The sequence below is a fragment of the Myxocyprinus asiaticus genome, chromosome 41 (assembly GCF_019703515.2).
Source record: "Myxocyprinus asiaticus isolate MX2 ecotype Aquarium Trade chromosome 41, UBuf_Myxa_2, whole genome shotgun sequence".
NCBI classification, from domain to species: Eukaryota; Metazoa; Chordata; class Actinopteri; order Cypriniformes; family Catostomidae; genus Myxocyprinus; species Myxocyprinus asiaticus.
In genome coordinates, this window is record NC_059384.1 from 21,048,048 (window position 1) to 21,071,827 (window position 23,780).

The window sequence follows — 23,780 nt, forward strand, 5'->3', positions numbered from 1 at the left end:
TTTAAAGAAAGACGCCACAAAGCACATTTACCAGGCAAAATGTTTCACAAAAAGTTTGATCATTTGTTTAATGATTGAGAAAAACAACACATTTAGACACATTACTGGAACATGTCCATTTTTAATATGATGAATTACAGCAGTAGTTACTCTGCTAGGACACCTGTGTGTGAACATGAAGGGAACTGACTTAATACACGCATTAAAAATGACTATATATGAAGTGAATGCAAAAGTAGCTCAGAAGAGTTATTTCTGGAAAACAAAGGGTATAATTGGTTTCTACATGCAACTTAGTTGGATATATTTTTGTTATCTATGCAATGAAATTTATACATTTTTAAGTGTACTTTTTGGGGTCATTGTATAATTAATATGCTATACTATACTATACTGTACTAAATAATTACAAAAATATAATATATTTTTTAAACTATATTTTAAATAATTCTATTCTATTTTAAATTATTTTCAATAAATATATCACAGATTCCAATTCATCAGAAACCAAACATCAACTGAGGATGACCCCTAATTAAACCCAAAATGAGGTCAAGGAACAATTCCTCATATGTCCAGCAGGAGGCAACTAACCACAGACAGTACTATTTATACTATGAGCACATGACTTAAGTTGTAAATTATAGGTTGTGGCTTCAAAATATGTTTTTATAGATACTATGCACAATGTCTTTAGATAAGGAAAGCTAACAACAATTAACATGAAACAACCTTGAAAAAGTACATATATTCTGTTTGTTGAAGCAGTTAATCTGAACCCATCACTGAGCTTAACATTGGCAATAAACTTACCCAAACAATCACCGCACTCTCATTGTTTTTACTTTTGTGTGACAGTGTAAATTGTACCTGCTGTGCTTGTAGCCTGTGCTGAAGCTGCAGTCTGAGTGTATTGGGTTGGTTGGGTACGACACCGGTGGGCCTGAGTCCTGGTCTGGCCTGCATGCGGAGCATGGGATGCCCCAGCCTCTGCCCAATCTGTCCCGTCATGCCATGGAAGTTAGGGTCCTGCATGGGCGAGTATCCACCCTGCTGCATGTGGGCCTGAGAGGCGGCATACTGCTGTTGGCTGTACATGGGGGGCTTCTGATCCATCATCATGCCGGGGTCCTGACCAGGGAACTGATCCTGCTCCACCGGCTGGGCCTAAACACAAGTGAGGTTACACCCTTAAACATGAAAGATCAATTATATATGCATTAATTATATTTGTATTCTCATGTGTGCGCCACATTAAAAGAAGCAGTCTCTAAAGATAAACAGATTTGTAATGGTGTAGCTCTGCAGATAAAATGGTTAAATGTATCTGTTGTATAAAGCATGGTGAATCCTCTAATAGGATGGACCTCAGACAGAAATGTCTGGGTTATTTTTCTCCCCAAAACAATAATAATAACAAAATAATAATAAATGACATTTTATCATTAAATGACATTAATGGCAAAATATAGTTTTGGCAAGTCATTTAGGACATCTATTTTGTGAATGACACAAGTCATTTTTCCAACAATTGTTTACAGACAGAATGTTTCACTTTTAATTGACTATATCACAATTCCAGTGGGTCAGAAGTTTACATACACTAAGTTAACTGTGCCTTTAAGCAGCTTGGAAAATTCCAAAAAATGTCAAGCATACCTCCAAAGTTGTGGCAAAATGGCTTAAGGACAGCAAAGTCAAGGAATTGGAGTAGCCATCACAAAGCCCTGACCTCAATCTGATAGAAGATTTGTGGGAAGAACTGAAAAAGTGTGTGTGAGCAAGGAGGCCTACAAACCTGACTCAGTTACACCAGTTCTGTCTGGAGAAATTCCAGCAACTTATTGTGAGAAGCTTGTGGAAGGCTACCCAAAATGTTTGACCCAAGTTAAACAATTTAAAGGCAATGCTACCAAATACTAACAAAGTGTATGTAAACTTCTGACCCAGTGGGAATGTGATGAAGGAAATAAAAGCTGAAATAATTCTCTCTACTATTCTGACATTTCACATTCTTAAAATAAAGTAGTGATCCTAACTGACCTAAGATAGGCAATGTTTTCTACGATTAAATGTCAGGAATTGCGAAAAACTGAGTTTAAATATATTTGGCTAAGGTGTATGTAAACTTCTATATATATATATATATATGTATATTCTCTAGAGTATACTTCAACAATTATTTTCAAGACAATCATGTGTTAAATTGTCATGAAAATAATGCCACAAGGGAAAAACGAAATCTTAATGGTATTAAAATAAGCTTCATTGTCTTTAAGCTAAATATGACCTGCATGCCAATTATTGACACTAAACGTGACATTCAGCCAATAAAGCTTTCCATCACTCTCTGTAGCAGACACCTGTTTACTTCTCATACTTACTTCTCATACTTACAAAACTTAAACTATTAAACAGTGAACAACTTAAATGACCACTTGGACATATAACTCCTTTAAGAAATGATAAGAACACATGAAATGATCTGAAAGTGCTGTTCTCACAAAACGTTCATTAGCAGCAGTACAGGTGTCTGGAATAATGTGCTGGATGGATGGATGACAATGAAAGTGGAATTGTAAACAACAAATAACATAAGGTGGGGTGAAAAAACACTCTACCTGTACGAGTGCAGGGATGCCCAGTGCACGGTCAATCTCCTCCAGGCCGTCGAAATCTTTAAGTACAGTGTAGAGCTGGCTGAGGAGAGCCCCCTCATCAGCCGGACCCTCAGTGGCTGCAGGACACAGAACATCCTCCTGAGGACTGCTGTACATGGAACTGAGAGATGAGAAACATGATTGATGGGGCATCCAATAATGTGGAAACATTTTTTAATTATATCGTAGTGTGTTTGTCTGTGTGTGTGTGAGGTTATTCACTGTTGTTTTGTTCCAGAGGAAAAAAATCAACACATGCACACAGCACACGCCTAGTTTGTGTACAAATAAAAAGGAGGTTCTAACAATAGTGACAATAATAAATGCTGTTTACCTGCTCTGGTTCCCAAATGGCACCGGCTCTATAGGCAGTACACTGTCTGGCCATGGAGCTGTCTGATTGGGCGGTGCCTGTTGCTGGGGAAACTGGTGGCCAGCCATGCCCATGTTTGACTGGGCTGAGGAGGGAACAGCACAACAAAACACAATTAAAACAGTAGAAAACAGCAGTCGGACAATCTTTGTTAAGCTTCGTTCTTAAAGAAGTCTGATCAATGAGTGCACTATTCTCAGTCTCAGATGGAACGCATCAAATCTAGCTTTTTTTGGAAAGTTTTGCATGCACTAGAAGTCTGCTTCTCAGTCCCAAATAAAGCTTTGTTGCCCCGAAAATAAAAGAAAATTGAAAAGAAATTCCCCATTAAAAGGTCTTTCCTACTCCATACTTCCTCTGAGCCTCAGAATCTATCTCAATATATGCTGTTTTCATAGTAAGTCTCAGTCTACCATTTGGCATCATCTGGGACTGAAGCATCTGTCTAGGTCCAGGTTGGCTGTTGGGTCTCATGGGTATGCCTGTGACAGAGTTGGGCACCAAGCGAGCATGAAGCGCCCCCTGCTGGAGAGAGTGCTGGCCAGTGGGAGCAGCTGTGGCGGGCGAGGCCGCACCACTGATGGGACCAGGACCCTGCGCACCCCAACTGTCCTGCTGCATACCTACACGAGGACCATTATTCTCCATGACTCCTGTAGGATGAAGAGGAACAGAAATAGACGCTGAATTGTGCGGTAACCTTTATTAAAGAAAAACAGCATTAGCACTGCATTTAACTTCCATAATGTGACATATTTCAGCTGGAACTAATGTAGGCTGTGTTGAATTTCATCCATCAGGATTTGACTGGAGTGTGACAAGTGTGCAAGAATGTCCTTGGTTAATATTATTTTCACCACCTCTGTGGACCTGCTCAACAAAGAAGTTGTTTCAAAAGCAGAGAAAGTTATTACTTTTTTAATGAAATTAAACCTTTCTTTCTTAAGAATAACATGTACTGATTAATTGAAACATGAATAGGGTCAATTTTGATATCATGTTGTCTTTAAAAGGATTATTCTGGGTTAAAGGAATATTCTGGGTTTAAAACAAGCTAAGCTCAATCAGCATTTGTGGCATAATGTTGATTACAACAATACATAATTTCGACTCAGATACAGTAAGGCACTTACAATGGAAGTGAAGGGGACCAGTTCATAAACTCTTAAATACACATCGTTTCAAAAGTATAGCTATAAGATATAAACAATATACATATTAACATGATTTTCGTGTGAAAAAAAATTGCTTACTAACCTTATATGTGAAAAGTTATAAATAATACTGGGATTACAGGCTTTTGTTGTCACGACTATGAAGTTGCAATATTGAATATAACTTTATGCAGATAACGTTAGTAAACAATTTTATCACACTAAATCATGTAAACACATATAATGTTTTTGTCTTGTGGCTATACTTTTGAAACAGTGTGTATTTTAATGTTTACAGACTGGCCCCATTCACTTCCATCCTGCTATTTTGTTTTAATTTTTATTTTTTATTTTTTTCATAAAAGGAGGGACGAGTTGAAATTATTGTTTATGGAAATCAACATTATGCTACAAATGCTTTTAATTTAGCTTAACTTGTATTGAACCCGGAATATTCCTATAAAGCTCTGTAAAGCATCTGCGGCATGCTGTCAATTACAAGAGAAAATAATTCTGTAAATAATTTCTTGTCCCTCAGTTTATAAAAACAAACCAAAAAGTGTATAGAAATGCACTTATATAGAAGTCTAATGGTGAAACGGTGGTTGCCCTATAGATTTCCATTGTAAATCCATTTCTTTATATTCATTTTCTGTTTGTTTATTCAAACTGAGGTACCATTGTTAGTGCATAACAGTCAACACATTTTTTGTTTGCATTTGAAATCTAGCATTATAATGGGACTTCACAGAACACTGTGTAATTAAACCTAATGGACAGAATACTTGACATAATGATACTGGCAGAATAGTGATTTAATAATATTGATTATTAAAATGCATTTAATAATAATGATTTAAAACTGTGCTACTTAAAAGGCAGACGGCCAGTACAAGAACAAAGCCCCTGCAATTCTTTCCTAAGGTTATGAGTCATTCATACATAGTAGTTCACAGCCACAGCTTACGCACATCTGCATGCAAGAAAGAGCAACCCACCTTACACAAACGCAAACAAGTACATGGAAAATGCACACCAAGGGGCTTGCTTTAGATATGACTCAACACTTTGTCCATGCTGGTTTACACATTTGCCTTCCTTTTGGCTAACCTGTTATGCTTGACTGTGCATCACTGATCACACTGAAACTCTGGTTTGCACATGGTTTGGAACTTTCCTCCCATAGAAGAAGTGTGGGAGAAGCCCTGCATTTAGTGAAACGACTGCAAACATTAAGTACTGCACTCATCTCATCTGTTTTTAATATCAGACGGCAAGAACGCAGGTCCCAAATGGGCACTAAATTAGGTGATAGTATATGTGGATACCCTCTCATAGGAGGGATAGCAAAAGCATGACATAAAGTTGCTCTTAGGTGAATGAATCCCTTTGATAGTTATGGCCCAAGTAAATATAGCTAACCTGCTCTGCTATGACACTGTAATAAGATATCAAAGGCCTAAAGAGACAGTTCACAGCATACAGATATCACCTGCTTCAATGCAAAATACAACCCCTCTGATAATACAGATTAGGGTTGGGAACTGAGAATTGGTTATTATGCGGAATTGGTTGCATAAAAAAATAAAAAAATAAAAAAAAAATACCAGAACCGTATGATTTTAAGGATTTTCGGTTCCATTAAAGGTTCTTGAATGTGCATTTTTCTGCCGATGCGGACAGAATACGGTACTAAAATACTCAGTGACATGAATTCAGTGTTAAATTTTTTATTCAAAATTCAAGATTTTAAATGTAACGTTTAAAACAAACAGCACGACCGGTGGAGTCAGATTCCCGAACAAATTACTCAAATGAGCTGGTTTTTTTAATCTATAGCTCGACGAATGTAGCCCGATTCCTGAACAAATGACTCTTAGGAGTCCGTTTTTTTTTTCACTCTACAACATGAAACACACAGCGCGAACAGTGTACTCCAATTCCCGAATGAATGACTCTTATGAAGTGGTTCTTTTGAATCTACAGTGTGAAACACAGAGTGCAACCAGTATACTCCAATTTCCGAACAATCAGACTATCTTTGACTCTATAGCTCAACTAGTGTAGCCCGATTCCTGAACGAATGACTCTTATGCAGTGCTGGGAGTAAAGCTGGCTCTACACTAGCAGACTCAAAACAACTCGATTTGGCCAAGGGTGTCACACATGCAGACTGTTTTGCTGAGATCTCACTCTCACTCAGAGGTATGACACACTTGCCGATTAAAAATGGTGGAGGGGTGACACACATAATGACTCACCGCAACTATCTCTCTCTGATCCCTGTCACATGGAGCTCACCAAAATAACAACATGAGTAAAATTGCAACTGCAATAGAGTGGGGCGTTTTCAGACCTGTAGCTTGCTTGACTGTTCCGAAACAGGGGCTAAAATAGTTATAATGTTGCATTTTCTTCATGGTTCGGTTGGCTTTCACAAGGTTATATTTTAAAATGCACCAAAACTGTAAAATGTCCGTCAAGGTTATTTTTATCTGTCATTAGTTGCTTTTGTATTATTTCTGCAGAATGACAGAATCACTATGGATTTTAATCAGCTTTTGTGATGATATGCAGCTGAGTGTGATAAAAAAAAAAAAGTTCAGATCAGCTTGTCATGTCAGATCTTCTCAGTGACGGAACGATTTTTTCAAACAAAACGTGTGTTTTTTCAATGCTTGAAGCCATTAACTCAGCAGCGATTCCCGACGTTCAAGTGATTAATACCTCCCGCTGAGAGGTGCTAATGGGTGCTCTGTCTCCCTCTGCCTGGCTGGTGATTATGTTAATAAAGCTAACACCTGAAAATCATTGGAAAAATCAGCTAGTGTAGAGAAATCTTAACATGTTAATGTATTCTAATTACATTTTGTGATAACGCATTAATGTAATGCATTACATTATAAACGTATGTAATCTGATTACAGTTACTGACATGAATTCCAGTATGTTACTTGGATTACACATTTATTCAATAATAGTACGCAGAAAGCATTTTAAAATGAATTACGTTCCTACACAAGTACTTCTATTTGCTTTGCTGTGTCAGCACCCTAACGAACCACCGTAGAGGACACACATTGAAATGGAAATACAAACATCATTTTGATTTCACTGAACATAAAAACAAAAATCTTACTGTTAAATGAAAACAGTGCCCTATTTTTAAAGACCTTTCTACCACTCTTAACTCAACCAGCATTTTGTCGAAGCACCCAAACAGAAAGCATTCTACGGCAAAACTCATTGCTAAGGAAGATTCCCGCGGCTAAGAAGAGAGCGTATCCGACCTCACCTAAACAAGCCAGACTGGATTTTTGTTCAAAATCAGGAGGGAAGGTAACTCCAGAGCAGATGAAGAGAATTGTAGCAGCATACGTGGTGAAGAAAATGCTACACCTGTCGATTGTAGAGTCGCAGTCTTTTAGAGACAGTTACGAAGATACCCGTTACAGGCAGATGCGTGCCTCTGTCCGGATCGAAAGTAACTTGCAGGCTATTTGGATAAATGTTAGGCTCACAGGGAGTCTGAACTTAAAAAGACATTTGAGTATTTAGAGTCTCCACAACCGCAGACATTTGGACTAGTCATAATAAAAGCTGTACATGTACACACACACACAAACACACATGCTGTACATGCACACGTACACATGGAACACACAAGCAAACATGTACATGCACACCGAAAAGAAACTACAAGCCTTCAAAAATACAATGGTTTTCATTGTTAGGCATGTTTGAGATAAGAAAGTTAGTTGCATTTTTAGAAATGCATTGGATCTTTCTTTTGTCAAGTTGCTGACTTTGCCATGTTGCTGTAATTTTATTACTGTTTTCAGTCGACATTAAAGTACTGAAAGAAGTACGAGTGTCACATTTGTATTTTTCGCAGGTTTGATGGGTTTTAGAAAGTAACTTAAAAGTGAAGTAAATAGTAACCTGATTACATTCCCATTAAATAATCTGTAAAGTAACCTGAGTGCAATGTTAGAGAAGTAATCTGTAATGGATTACTTTGAGTAATTTACCCAACACTGCTTATGGTTTGGTTCTTTTGAACCTACAGCACGAAGCATACCACGTAACCAGCGTACTCGATTCCCGAACGAATGACTTTGAGCCGGTTCTTTTCTTTTCTTACACATTACAAGTTTACAAGTTACATCGATTCCTCTTTCTAAAACAGATTTCACTTACTTTATTTCACAATACAAATAATTCATCAAAACAGATTTCACTCCATTTATCACTGTTTGTCGCTCGACCAGGTCCCAAAAGTGCATCTTATTGGTCAGTGAGTCCATAGAAATGTATTGTTGTGATTTCAAGTCTTGTTTGTGGTGCATATTTGTGCTGTGAAAATTCCTTAAATCTGAGTCTTTTCTTGAGAGTTATTTTTTATTGCACATGCAAATATATTGCTTCTACATAAGTGGATTTGAAACATTATATTGTTTCCCCAGATAAACTCACCTGCATTGACCATGTTGGGCTGATTAGGCATGATACTGTGGTTTCCCATGATGCCTTGCTGCTGCATGAGTGTGTAGGGGCTGTTGTTCCTCATCAAAGGGTACTGACCCTGAGCACCTTTACCTGGCATGTTCATATCCAAAGACACACTTCTCACCGGCGGAGCTCTTCCCGGCTGACCTGGCCGTGGACCACCAAAATCTATTCAAACATACAGTGTGTGTATGTAAATGTCTGGTAAATAACAAAATTCACAGTAAAAAGATGCTAAATGGCAGGGAGCACAAATAGCCAAATTTTCCAGAATGCTAGTTTTTGGACTGACAATAATAATAATTGGTGTTGAAAAATGTTTGTGAATGATTCTGTAAAATTTATATTTAAATATGGACTTATTTCATGAAACACAAGCACAACAAATTTCCCATTGAACTGAATGCAACAATTTATGCACAAATGGATGTAAACACAAAGGGACATTCACAGTTGCTTTCAGGTGAGCTCTGGTTGGATTATGACATAAGAGTTGGTTAAAGGTGACACAATTTGTTCTTAAGGTAGTTGATTATATAAAACATCACACAAACACAAGACAAAGCTCAAACTGAGTATGTGTAACACTGGGCATAATCTTCTTACATTAGAGTTCAAGAGGGTGTGTGTGTGTAAATGTGAGTGCAATTACAGAACTATTTGTTTACAAGCTGGTGCTACATATTACGTGAGAGAGGTCTCCCCCTTTGAACTATGTTACATGTCCTTCGGGTCATTAGTTGATGCACTAGGTCTGTGTCGACTAGTCGTGGCTCACACTTTAATCGCGCTTCTTCTACATGCGACATCGTAGTTGCGTGACATACCTGGAGAGCTCTGAATTCACAAAGCACCTTATGAATGCAATACATGAGCTATGGACATCAGTGATGTGTCTGTGTGTGTTACTCACTCTGTTGGCCCACAGCTTGTAGTGCTCTCTGTTGCTGGGGGCCCATGCCAGTGGCTCCACCCTCTCCGGTCATCTGCAGGATGTCATTGATGATTGACTGCTTGTCCACGGCAGCAGGCAGAGAAACGGGCCGAGGCTCTGAGAACAGACCCGGCTGACTGTTCTGCAGATCATCCAGGATATCGTCAAGCTCGCTCGACTACAACACACAGAGTAATTTCATTAGCTTATAAATATCAATTAAAAAATTTAATTAGTTTAAATATTGAAATGCATGTCATCAGTCTAACAAGATATATGAAAATAATTTGCTTGTGAATTTTAGATTTCCTTCTACTGCATGATCTATTTACACTCACAATGAACTTGCTTTCGTGGTCTAACACACTAATTTACAACGTTTTTGACATCAAAACGTAAACAGCCATGCACACAACACTCGTGCACATTGAGAAAAACGGAAAGAAAAAGTGTTTACATGCGACACAAAATCACGGTAATGGGCAAAAAACTCCCTGTGTTGATCATGTTATGCTTAAACTGTTGCATGTGATATTATTAAAGCGGCCATAATTATGAATCATCAATTAGCTTCATCTTCTTTTATTAGGACACCTGAAGTTGTTTGTCTAATCATACTTTTTGACAGGGCCAATCATAGAGAAAAAGTAAATTTATTAATAAATAAAATCCATATGTGATGTTTAACAAGAGCAATAATTTTGCCATTTTTGAATGGTGGAATTTAAAGGGATAGTTCACCCAGAAATGAAAATTCTCTCATCATTTACTCACCCTCATGCCATCTCAGATGTATATGACTTTCTTGATTCTGCTGAACACATACAAACATTTTATGAAGAATATTTCAGCTCTGTAGGTCCTCACAATGCAAGTGAATGGTGGCCAGAACTTTGAAGGTCCAAAAAGCATATAAAGGCAGCATAAAAGTAATTCATAAGATTCCAGTGGTTAAATCTATATCTTCAGAAGCGATATGATAGGGGTGGGTGAGAAACAGATCCATATTTAAGTCCTTTTTTAATTTAAATTCTCCTCTTTGCCAGTAGGTGGCGATATGCAAAAAGAATGTGAACTGGCAAAAAAAAAAAAAAAAAAAAAAAGAATGTGAAAGTGAAAGTGGAGATTGATTGGAAAAAAGAAGGACTTAAATATTGATGTGTTTCTCACCCACACCTATCATATCACTTCTGAAGATTCAACCACTGGAGTCTTTATTGATTACATCTATGCTGCCTTTATATGTTTTTTGGACCTTCAAAAGTTCTGGCCACCATTCACTTGCATTGTACAGACCTAAAAAGCAGAGATATTTTTCTAAAAATCTTTGTGTTCAGTAGAAGAAAGAAAGTCATACACATCTGGGATGGCATGAGGGTGAGTAAATGATGAGAGAACTTTCATTTTTGGGTGAACCATCCCTTTAATAATCATCAAAACTCAAAAAGTCATGCATTTTTCAACCACACAAATTGACAAAACTTACAAGTACCATTTTGTTTTTATTTGTTTAATAACCTTAAAATGTAAGGACAAAGTGAAATCTTTTCAAGTCCTCGCTGGAGTACACGTACACCTGGTTAAGCACAGGTTAAAAAATATATATATAATAAAAAATTCACACAAAAACCTTTTTTCTTGTATATGAGAAACGAATACATCTTATCATATACGAAGACATTTCCATTTTGCATTCCTCTATAGGCACAAAGGTTTCTTAAAGTCTTGTGGATTTAGACCTCAGCAGGAAAACGCTGGAGAGTCTGGAACACGCCCCTCTTTCTCTCTCTATCACATGTACACACACACACACAGTGCTGGAATCTGGGACATATTTCACATGGAGTTAAAGGAGGCTAGCTGAACACTACTTCATTTGCCATGGTTCAGTTCCTTACCATCTTTAAACCACAGATTGCTTCTCTAATGCAAGATCTTCTAAATGCATGCAAACACATACACACAAACATGTTTTGGAATGCAGCTTGACTTTAAATACATCATCGATTTTATTTCACTTTATTTAACTCACCAATAGGATTACTTGGAATTTCTCTGGCAGTGATCAACCAGAACAACCCTTCAATAAAGACACTTTCTTACTGCAATATGCAGACTCAAATATTTGTATAAGCAACTTTTGTTTGTCTTGAAATGATGCTGTGTTTCAGAAAATATAAAAAATGCATACTGTTTTATTAAACAACTCTAAATAAAAGCTAAATCAACTATGTGGTACACAAGCACTCTACAGTTTACCATTTAAACATACCTGGCAGCTAATATAGAGATCTTAGCTTTGAAACTTTTTATAAACATGTTTTAATATCTTTGAGCAAACACAAGGGGGCAGCACACATGACGTCTCTATTACAACAAAGGAGACACAAGAGCAGTGCAACAACCAGATTGATCAAATCCTTTAGAATATTCTAGACCATAACATCTTTATAGATAAGAAGAGATCTCAATTAAGCATGCATATGTAGAAAATCAGACGATGATGGTCAATTCAAATTTCAAACATTTGAAAATCATTTTTCTTTGTTAACAAATTAACCACAACAGTATGGCTCTTTAAAGAGACAGTTCACCCATAAAATTCTCTCATCATTTACTCACCCTCATGTCGTTCCAAACCCATTTGGCTTTATTTCTTCCATGGAGAACAAGAGAAAATGTTAGCCGGAATACCTGTCACCATTCACTTTCATTTTATGAAAAAGAGATGCAAGTGAAAGGTGACTGAGAATAACATACTGCCTATTATCTCCTTTTCAACAGAAGAAAGTCATACAGGTTTGGAATGACATGGGGGTGAGCAAATGATTAAAGAATTTTCATTTTTGAGTGAACTATTTCTTTAAGGGTCAAACTTGAATGCTGTATTCTGTAGTGTGTCGTGATGCTGCATCTCTGCAGTCTAATGAAGCCGTCGGTCTCTCTCGCCATTGATTTGCATGTCAGTGTAGTGTGGAGGAAAAGGGCTGCACAAACAGGATGCGAGTGGAGAGGAGGTTCTGCTTAATGAGGTCACTCTCCTTGTGTAGCGCTTGGAAGCTCTTTCCCACTCTCTTCTTTTTTTTTCTCTCTCTCTCTCTCTCTCTCTCTCACACACACACACACACACACACACACACACACACACACACACACACACACACACACACACACACCACCTGTCCCTGGCTGCCCTCTAGTTCGAGAAAACCTGCTGCTGATTATTCACTGTCCTCTATTCCTCTCTCTCGCATGCTCTGTTTCAGCCATCTCCTTCACTTCCTCTTTCCAATTATCACTCTCTTCCTCTCTTGCCTCTCTCCTGTAGATTGTCAGTGCATACTTGCTCAGTCCAGACAAGAAGGTGGCCATGCATTAGCAGGGATTCTGCATATTGCAATGAGCTGCACCTACACGGATCACTTGCTCACCGCTCAGCGGGAGAGCTGACGTCAGCATGATGTCGAGCCAATGGTGAAAAAGCTCCCTATGAGACCTGAATTTCTCATCAGATACAGCAGAACTTATAGTAACACAATCTGACATTCATATTCCATGATAAATTACACACCTTGACGGTTCATTTTGACGCATATTTGAGAGTCTGTCGGGGTGAAGTAGTTAGTTACATTATATATTGTTAAATGCTAATCAAAACAAATGTATTAATGTATCAAACAAATGTAAATGTATTATCATTATAAAAAAAGTGTAAATTATTTCTGCTGTCACAGGCAAGTGTAATTTGTTAAGTGTTAAAATACTTTTTCCTATCCCAACTTAATTTGCAGAGACAATTATAAGTAAGCCATTCCTAGTTTAAAGCTGATGTAACTTTTTCAGTGTTAAAAGACTTTTTTCTTTCCCAGCTTAAAATGCAGAGACAACTATAAGTTAGATAGGTTCATTTTTTCGAAAACTTTAAGCACTGTGTTTTTGTTGCACTATAAAAACTGCTGTATTTGTTTTAAGTGACCCGCTTAGACCCGTTCGAACAACATAACCAATGGTGTCAGTTGATGGCGGTGCCATCTTTTTGTTTGATCAATGGCAGATGAGGGCCGTATTCAGAAATCTGTTTCGAAAACATTGTTTATTTTTGCAATTCCGTTCAGAGGCGCTAGTGTTGCAGAAATGACATACTTCAGCTTTAATTATCCCGAAAAAAGTAAAAACTGTGGTGCTTTCGATAAATTGCTCTGTTTTTTTGAGCATTCTGAACTGACATGGTAACACTGGCTCAACCAATGGCCTGAGTTTGGACAGGACTATCTGTATCATTATTTTTGCAAATCCATTTGATGATGTGCAGAAATGACAGACTTCACCTCAGAAATGCTGTGAATGCTAAACTTGCTGCTGAAAAGCAAGCACATGTAGAAACTGCAAATAATAAAACATTAAAGCTGAATTAAATGACTTTGTGTTAAAATACTTTCTCCTCTCCCAGTTAATATGCAGAGACAGCTATAAGTATGCCATTCATAGGTTCATTTTCTTCAAAACTTTAAACATTGTGTCTCTGTGGTGGTATACAAATTACTGTTTGTTTTGAGTGGCCCATCCAGCCAGACACAACAACACTTACTCAACCAATAGCGTGAGTTGGGGGCGGGGCTATTTGTTTGTTTGATCAACTGCAGACAGAGGGCGTATTCGGAAAGCTATTTGAAAACTATGTTTAATTTTGTTACTCTGTTTGGTGGCACTAGTAGAGCAGAAATGACACATTTCTTAAGGCTGATACACACTCTACCCAAGTATATGAATGCAGGTGCTTCTAGCTGTGCAATCTTGATTGCATGCGTTGTTGCATTCCAAAATTTGTCAGACAGCAACTAATAACTCAATGCAAGTAGGCGTTGCAATCTCAATGTTGCTACAAGGGGTGCTACAGTGGACATTTGCATAAACTGCCCACTTCGGTGAGTTTTCTCTTCAAGCTGTAATGATGGAGCATCAGTTTGAAGAGAATATTGCTAAGCTAGTCAGTTAAAGTCAATATATTTATCGAAACTTATCTAAATAATACATCCAGCTTAATGGCACAGACTTCTGAATGAAACTCTATTGTCCCGTTGATTACTGAGGTTTGTTTCTGCAACAGTAACACAAGAACGCCTGTTAAGCATGTTCAACCAAACAGCACATTGGCAATGCAATGGCCAAGCGCTTGGATTTGCATACTTGCTTAAGGGCAAGAAATCTGCAATGTTAAATGTAGTCGCTTTATTATGATAATACATAAATACATTTAAATGTTAGATATGATACATTTTATATGTAAATTGTTGCCAGAAATTGATAAGAAGAAGAGGGAGGAACAGAATCGAGAAATGTCAAATTCAAACTCACAATGCCTGCATTAGCGCCATGGCTCAGCGTGTGAAAGCACGTACACTAACCGCTAAGCCACATCTCTAACAGAATGCTAAATTTGAGTCGTTCGTCCAAGTGGAGGAAATTAGATATCTTAAAGCTAGTTTGATGGGCCAGGGGGCTGTTAGCCATGCAGGCATGAACAGGACTTCTGGGGTAAGAGAGGTTCAGGGTTAATTGGTACACAGAGGAACTACTAATGAAGCGACAGTGTCAGGGTGGGGACAGCTGTCTGCACTGTGTGTGTGTGTGTGTGTGTGTGTGTGTGTTTGTGTGTGTGTGCAACTGAGGAATGGTGTAAGGCTGCTGATTAGAGCTCTCTTAAGGAAGGGCACAGGAGTGACATCCTATCCTGAGTCATACTTCCTGTTGCAGAGACACACATGAACCTCCGCAAGCACATGCTGAAACTGCTAGAGTCACAGTATGCAAACAGATGCACAAACAGACGCACATACAAAACACACCTATGGAAGCAGAGTCAAGCAAAACCAGTGTGACCACAAATTGAAACACCAAAACCCTTTGCTGTAAACAACGGAGCATGAAACTCTGTTCCAAAACCTAGTTAGCTGCCTTGCTGTCTACCACCTACATAGGCAGCTGCCTTCTGTCATTGAATATAATTAGTGACTGATTTGAAATGCTCTACACAGACAGCATCTCTGCATAGCCAAACAAATTACCAGTAGTACTCCTCATGTAAAGTGCACTAGAGAAATGTGGCTCACAATTGCTTCCAATGGAGATGGTGTTAGCATGTTGCTAAGCTAACAACACAACACCCACTGCCCGCACACCTATTTTAGTGGCAAGACACCTGACGGGGACCTGCCCCCAGATGGGCGGTGAAATGCTCGAGGGGGACCTTCACCCCAAATTGAAGCACTCAAACTGCTCAAGTTTCCCATATGTGTATTGGCGAAAAGTTGGCAATCCTAAGGGCTAAAATGGTCAAATTTTTTTATTAGATTTGACTATATTATTATCTATACTTTATCAGTATTTAATTAAATATTTTGGTTACACTTTATTTTAATGTGTCCTTGTTACAGTGTAATTACACAAGTAATTACTGATTATTACTAATAAACAACATTTACTTACTATAGGTTTAGTTTTAGGGTAAGGGTTTGGTTTAGTGTTAGTTGCTTGTAATTATGCATAATTGACTGTTTTTACTATAGTAAATACATGCAATATGTGTAACAAGGGCACATTAAAAGAAAGTGTTACCAATATGTTTACAATTGATGTTTCTCTCGTCTCTGTTTGCAATCTTGGAAGATTATTTTCACTGAGCTTGTTGCAACATAGTCAGGGATTTCCTCTTTGAAGGATGCATGCAGAGCTGCATTAGATTTTGGGCAAAACAAGGTATCTAAGAGGTATCTACCTTTTGGAACAGCCATTTGGCAGCTCACTAGGTTTTGAAACAAAGCTAGAGAGAGATGCAAACTAGGAAATACAGGATGTGAGAGAGACTGGATGATCAATAGCGAGAGAGAGAGAGAGAGAGAGAGAGAGAGCAACACTGTCAACAGTGCGACTGAAGCCACAGCTGCCTGGGTGACAAAGATTTGTGAAACTGGGTCATTTCTACCACCTGACAAAAACTGCATTATTGAAAGGCATGCTGTCCAGAGTTACTGATGGCCTTTATTTGGAAGCCAACAGTGTAACATAAAAATAACCCTGTGCATCCACACGCTCAGAGCCACAGCCACTCCTTGAGTTTTTCTCACTCTATCATGACCTTTAATACAGATCACGGTTTCAATTTAGCCTCAGCTGGGCTCATATCACACCAGCATGCCAGAGGTCACTGTTGGTGCTCTCTCTAGTGTCGTAATTACAATAGGCAGCTACTTTCTAAGGCAGCATCCTAACCATCATGGAACTACAGTTACTGAAGCGCTCTTCATGGGCAGCAACTCTATTAATGGTCACTCGCATGTTCTGCACACTCGAGAATGTGCAAGCACGTTAGCTGTTTTTTTTTTTGCATAATTTGAGCTGAGGCAGCGCAATTTATGAACCATTGTTGTCAGATTATCTTGCTTATTTTAAATATTTTATTTTAACGTAATCTTGACCAACCACTTTGGAGATTTAGGTCTTTCCCCCTTTAAGTAAATAAGAACTGGACTTGTATCAGTAGAAAATAGCTGCCTGGAGGTGTTACAATTATGGCTGCCGAGTGACCTGGCTTGCCTTACAGGGACTTTAGATTGACGTTAGAATGTTGCTAAGCTAACAACTTTGCACATGCTGTACATAGCACACACACATATTGGGTAAAATATCTGCCATCTTGGATGAAAATGTTGGTTTTATTTGTAGTATACTAGTAGTATACTATAATAGTACACTACCATATTACTTGTACTATTTCCATATGTATACTGTGTACAGTAGAGGTTAGAGGAAAACCAATATATCGGTTTTACCGATTAATCAGTGGTGATAGTTGCTTTTTTGGAACTATCGTTTATCTGCTAAATCTATGCCGATAGTTTCCGATAGTTATTTATTTATTTATTATTCCTCATCAATAAGCCTCTGGTTAATGTCTGTGCCCATTATATAAATAAAAGACCAAAAAAATCAGTTATCGGCCTTTACCACCATCTTAGTTATTGTATCGGCAAAATCCGCTATTGGTCGACCTCTAGTAGAGGTCTGCTACCCAACCCAAGCCTGGTTGGACCCAACAAATCATTGTGTTTTTGAAAGGGTTCAGGTCAATTTTTCAAGCATAACTTTGGGTTTGGGTCTGTTCAGGTTAGTGTAATGTATGTAATTAATGTAAAATGACACTTGGGAACAGATGAGTTTTAGGGAGTGTTCACACTGAACGTATTTTTGCGTGCCTCTGCGCTGTTTTTCCAATTGTTTATCTGTGTAAATATGTTGGCCAAACATCTTTGACTGTTGTGCTGCATGCTTTCGCCGCAGGATTTTTTTTTTTTACACAAGTTGTCTCAAGTTAAAAAGAACTTCAATAAAAGTTGCGTTCTGTTCAGGTTGCAAAGAGGACTTCATGTGACAGATACATTGTTACAAATGATTCCAGATTGTTTTTCACCCATCAAAGTGAGCGCTTGCTAAACAGTATGCCAATTTTTTTTTCTTTTCCTCTGGTATGATGAGAGGCTGCCATGCCTTGATAAAACGGTGCATGTTTATTGTTACTATACTATTACGAATGTTGCCTACAATATTTAAATTAAATAAAACACATTTGCAACACATTTACTTACTTGGAGAACAAATTATAAAGAGAGTGAGCGATTGACAAATTATTAAGAGAGTGAGTGCAGACGTCCACTGTGCAGTATGCAAATGTTTTATTTGCCAAATTTAGTGTGATGAATGAACCGGTAGTCATATCAACCACAGTTTTTAAAATCTCCTCTTTAACTTATTGTTATTTTATTGGACTGCAAAGAGTTTTTTTTTTTTTTTTTTTTAAACAGAATTGGATTAAAAATGGAAAATAACTGTTTCTATTGCAGAGATGATAACCGGACGTCACTCACTGAATTAAACATGCAATGTAACAAAGCCATGTGACAATGTAGCATGCTAATGTTTGAAATATTTATCATCACAAAATGGTTCCTGTTGCATTTTTTAAATAATATGCAGTATACAGTGTATATTATGCAGCATGCAGGACAGTAGTATGCCAACATAGCCTTTCACTGCCTTTCCACAAAAGACACATGCAGTGCTGCTAGATTTTGGCCAAAACAAATCATCTTAAGGTAACATAATTTCCTGCCTACTGTTTGGAACAGCGTGTCTTGAGCACACCATTGATGCCTAAAAATGCTTTCCACGTAAGCAGCTCACTAGGGTTTGGAACCGAGCCTCTCTTTCTATTTCTCCTCTCTGCTCTCCCTCTACTTTTTTTTCTTCACTCCCCCACATTTCATCCTACTCTTGTCTTTCTCCCTCATTCTCACTAATTCATTTTTTTCTTGCTCTAAATGCTCTGGTTTTCTGTGAGTTCGTGCCTGAGCATCTCCTGAATCACTCTTTCTGTCCCGCTGTGGCTTCCTTGCTCCGGACATCACTGTACTTCATGTTCTCAATGGCTCTGTCGTGGAGACCGTGAGGTCAGGGGTTCCTCTCTAGCGGAACTTGCAGTCTTTTCCTGGTAACTGAGGGGTGGTGAGGTCATTATGCTAACTGCAGTAGGCCGCTGCTTTGATTTGACAACTATGGCTCAATTCGTGGCAATCAACAGCTTTAAAAAGGGGCCAGAGAGGCCCCATGAACACAAAATCACACACACACACACACACACACACATACAGGCTAATCTCTCTATTCTGTTGCCTGGCCCCAGACACTTTTCTCGCTTTACCGCCTCTGTGCCAGGCCTGATTGGTGCCCGGTGCCAGCTCTGTAGGGCATGTGCCAACCGCTGTGCCAGATGAGATGCACTGAGATGCTTTTTTTCAAATGTCACAGAGCTGCTACTGAGAAAGTCCTGCCAGTTTCCCACAGAATCAACTTCCTGTGTCAGAAGAGCTGAGAGAGGGAGAGCAGAAGTTGCTCGCTCTCACTTTCTCTCTCTAGCTTTATCTCTCTCTCTCCAGCTGGTTGAGTCATTTATATCCCTGCTGTTACCATACTGCCTCGATCTGGGGCTTCATTGGCCGGTTTATACATTTGTTGTTTGCTCCACTTTCACACACAAATAGAGACAGGAAAAGAGGAGTACAAAAGTTAGACAGTAAGTGCATGCACGCGGACATGCACGCTCTTTTTTTACTACAGAAACAAACACAAAAGCAGGAGATAAGAATGTTTACATGTGGTGGTATCGGTCACCACACTGGCTGATGAGCTTTTGAATCTGCAATACCTCTCGTGACAATGCAAAACAACCATTACACATGTGCACTGATGGAAAAGTATCTTTCCTGTATTCCAGCAAACAGACTCTCCAAAACAGTCCACGCTATTTTTCAAAAATCTAAATATTTAGATACAAATTTTTGATTTTACATATATAGTCAACATGAAATAGAATTTTCAACCTATTTTACTTCCGTAATGTGACTTTTTTTAATTTATTGAAGCAGGCTAATCAACGATTTAAAAAAATTAATGTAGGGAAGGACTTGATTTAGAAAAGTGGGCACTCCAGAATAGAGCCAGAACTTCACGTGAGTTTGCAGTTAAGTGGTAGATTACTGCCCTCCAGAAACACTGACGGCACCCAATTTTTAAGGAGGCTTTTTGACCAGGACATGGTGGTTGAAAGTCAAGTTCACCTTAGGGGGCAATTATGCATCCCAATGGCAACACTGCTTTTTCAGATCTATAGTTTACTATAATTTCTGCAACCTTTTTTTATTCATGTTAACTGGCATTAAAATACTGGGTTAACTATTGGAGAGATAGAGAAGAAGAAGAAAAAATAAACCTAAATAGCCATTTGGCTACAGGTTAAAATGAGCCAATAGTCTAGGAAGACCAGGATTTTCTTTAGAATAAAGTGCATCAACGAATCTTGCGCAATAAGACATAGGATACATTTTTTGACTTACCGGCTCCGCTCGGTCGTACCCGCCATCGGTTTTCTCAGTTTTGATTCCAGGCATCTTACCGCCCTCCACCTTTATCTCTCCAGGCTCCATCTTGATGCCTTTGTCCCTGAGTACGTTATCATCTTTATCCAGTAGGTAGCGCAGCAAAGCGTTGTCCTTCTTCTTAGGGCTGATGGGCTCCTGTTTAATGGCCAAATCTGCCACATTTGTCCCTCTACCCGCAGAATCCTGACAAAGCTCCTTCCCCGTGGCCTCGGCTGTGAGTTTGGCCAGATCAACGGGCGACGAGCTGTTCTGAAGAAGTCTATGAAGAATCTTGTGCTTCTCTTTTAGGGAGGTAGCATGTGACCCAGCTCCGGCTCCAGCTTGTGGGCCCATGCCACCATTCCCAGGGTCCTTACAGCCAGGATCTCCGCCGGCCCCTAGAGGGGGTGAGGTGGACTCGATCGGCTCAGTTTTAGTGGTGAGGAGCTGTAAGAGTTTAGTATGGCCTTTGTTGTCACGTAGACGGTTTTGCGGGTCACTACCGTCAAGGTTGTTAAACTGGCCGAGGCTGCCCTTTTCATCTTTTGGCTGTTCAATGTCGTTGTCCTGTCCTGCAATGCCTGGCTCTGATTGGCCCTGCTCTCCAAATGATTCAGAGGCTCCCATTTTGTTCAGTAGGTGAGGATTGACGCCCACTCCAGCTGGTGACCCCAACTTCCTATCGGGTGAGCCCAGTGATTGGCCGAGGCTCACACCGTGGCACTCGCTCAGCGCCTGTAGGGCATTAAGGGAACTGCTTGTGTAACCATGGTTACCACCTGCCCCACCGTTGCCACCCGTACTGCTATTACACATGCTTACAGGTGAATGCAGGTTGCCCACTGGAGAGAACTGGGGCGGAGGCAAGCGGGGCGAGCCTGCCAGTCCAGGACTGGCGCGGTGGCGTGGAGACAGCATGCCCGGACTGCCCTGAGATGGGCTACTCAGCTTCAGTGGATAGCCACTGCCCTGAGGGGTGGCCGCCTGCATGGTTGCAGAGTAGCTCATAGTCCCTGGGCAACCGAAACGGTGGCCCTGCATGGGGCCGATGGCACCAGGCTCCTTCTGGCCACCAGGGGAGGGGAAGATGGAGGTGTTGCTACTGACAGTGCCGTCCTGCCCCTGGGGGCCCCCAGAGGAACCAGCTGTGTTGGGTGAGCTCATAGGGTTTATGGGTTTGCCCATAGCCTGAGCAGCTCCAAGATCTGGGTTCATGCCACAGACAGGCTGCTCCCTGCAAAGAAACAAAATGAAATATGCATTATTACAGCTATTACAGTCACCAGAGGATTATCTGAAGAATAGAATTCAGGTTACGCTGCTTTGCACAGCACACACAGTTCAAACATAGCTTTACAGACAAAGACAAACCAAAGGATTACAAGGATAATGCATTACGAACATAAAACACATAATTAGTAGTGCTTGCTAAGGCAAGCATCACAATTACTGTTGCTCATAGTTAGGGTAGGAATTTGAACCAACCACTAATCCCCTAAAGTTTCAAACTTCAGTGAATAACTCATCCTGTACCATTTGTGCTAGGGGAATGAACAATATCTTAAATCGTGTGGCTTGTTCAGGAGAGCTGTGCTATTGCTTTTCTATGCAATCAAACTTCGCTTAGTGATTGGGCTTATGAAAAAATGGTTGAAAATTATTAAATATTTACATTAAAAGGCGGACCCGAGCCATATCTAGAGACCAGAATATCATAGAAACTTGGGGGTTGGCTCTTTTTTGGCTCAGGCCAGTAGGCAGCCACCTAGCAACCACCCATAACACCCTAGAAACCACTCAGCAACCACCCAAAACACCTTAGGAACCAAACAGCAACACCCTGGCAAACTCCCACAACAGTGGCAACATGCAGGCACCATCTCACATTTCACAAAAAAAAAAAAAAAATAAGGTAAAATATAGTTAATTATTTTTTTAAATAAATGGACAAATACAGAGATAATCAATGATAAACGAGGAGGGAGAGAGGAAACGAGAGAGAAAAAAAATTAAACGAAAGCAGAAAACAATGCCTCATTTTAGCAAAGTCTGGCCATGCCAGTCTCACCAGGCTGTCACGTGCCACTGTTGACAATGGGGTTTAATTAGGATCCAAGTAATTAATATTGATTTCCAAGCAAAGCTGTGTAATTCTATTGAAACTATTTCATTACAGTTATCCAGTGCAATTATTTAAATTAATCTCATAGACAGGAAATGGTTCGCCCAGCGCAAACCAGAGAAGGAATCAGAGAAAAGAGCTCAAGAGGAATTTCAGGAATGGCTTAATTAACTAAAGTATGTTTGAGCGGAAGAGGTTTAAAGATGGGAAATGTTATCAAAGAAAAACAGCAGTGCCCATCCTTCAAAACAAGTCATGAGACAGGGAAAACACAGTGTTATGCAGTTGTATCACTCTCTAATGTTAAAAATCACCTCAGGGTGTGTAAAGCTTTTAGCAAGCTACATGCTAAAAATGTGCTTCGCAAGGCTTTTTCTGTTAAAGAGCCCATATTATGCTCATTTACAGGTTCCTAGTTTTATTTTGGGGGTCTACTAGAATAGGTTTACATGCTTTAATGTTCAAAAAACACATTATTTTTCTCATACTGTACATTGCTGCAGCACCTCTTTTCACCCTCTGTCTGAAACGCTCTGTCTCTTTAAAGCCCCCCTTTCTGAAAAGCCCAGTCTGCTCTGATTGGTCAACTGGCCCAGTCTGTTGTGATCGGTCAACCACTTAAGAGCGTGTGTCGTAAATGTATCACCCCTTACCGTAATAGAGTTTCAGCTTAAAGTAGCCCTTAGGTGGGCATTATGCAAATGTATACATAGTGACATAGCAAAGTCACAGAAGAAATGACTGGACTGCAAACCAGGTGTTTCAGGCAGTTCAGGAGCAGTGTTTTCTGTGGGAGAAAATAACTCCCTTTGGCGTGGACTTTGTGCTTTGTAACTTTGCAGACATTTTACATGCACAAACAGCTATATTACACACTAAAGGAAAGATAAAATCCCAAAAAGCATAATAGGGCCTCTTTAAATGTATAGAGATGCCTTTGTTCAGAGCATGCATGATGAATCAATGGTCAGGCTATACTAAGTGTTATTGTGCTAGAGATGCCGTGCTTTAAGACAAACCCTCCCCCCACCCCCACCCCGCTGTGAGCTCACTCTGAG

At 39.4% G+C, this 23,780-nt stretch overlaps 1 protein-coding gene across 11 annotated transcripts in view; it reads right to left on the minus strand.

The window, feature by feature from the left end:
* Positions 1–23,780, minus strand: part of LOC127432196 (nuclear receptor coactivator 2-like) — a 138,860-nt gene that overhangs the window by 17,336 nt on the left and 97,744 nt on the right. For all 11 annotated transcript variants that reach the window (XM_051683070.1, XM_051683076.1, XM_051683068.1 and 8 more), the window contains exons 11-17: positions 20,577–21,834; positions 9,610–9,808; positions 8,664–8,864; positions 3,447–3,686; positions 2,995–3,118; positions 2,622–2,781; positions 871–1,167 (exon numbers count right to left, since the gene is read on the minus strand). In XM_051683070.1, the coding sequence (XP_051539030.1) occupies positions 871–1,167; positions 2,622–2,781; positions 2,995–3,118; positions 3,447–3,686; positions 8,664–8,864; positions 9,610–9,808; positions 20,577–21,834 (2,479 nt within the window). The remainder of the gene's footprint in view (positions 1–870; positions 1,168–2,621; positions 2,782–2,994; positions 3,119–3,446; positions 3,687–8,663; positions 8,865–9,609; positions 9,809–20,576; positions 21,835–23,780) is intronic.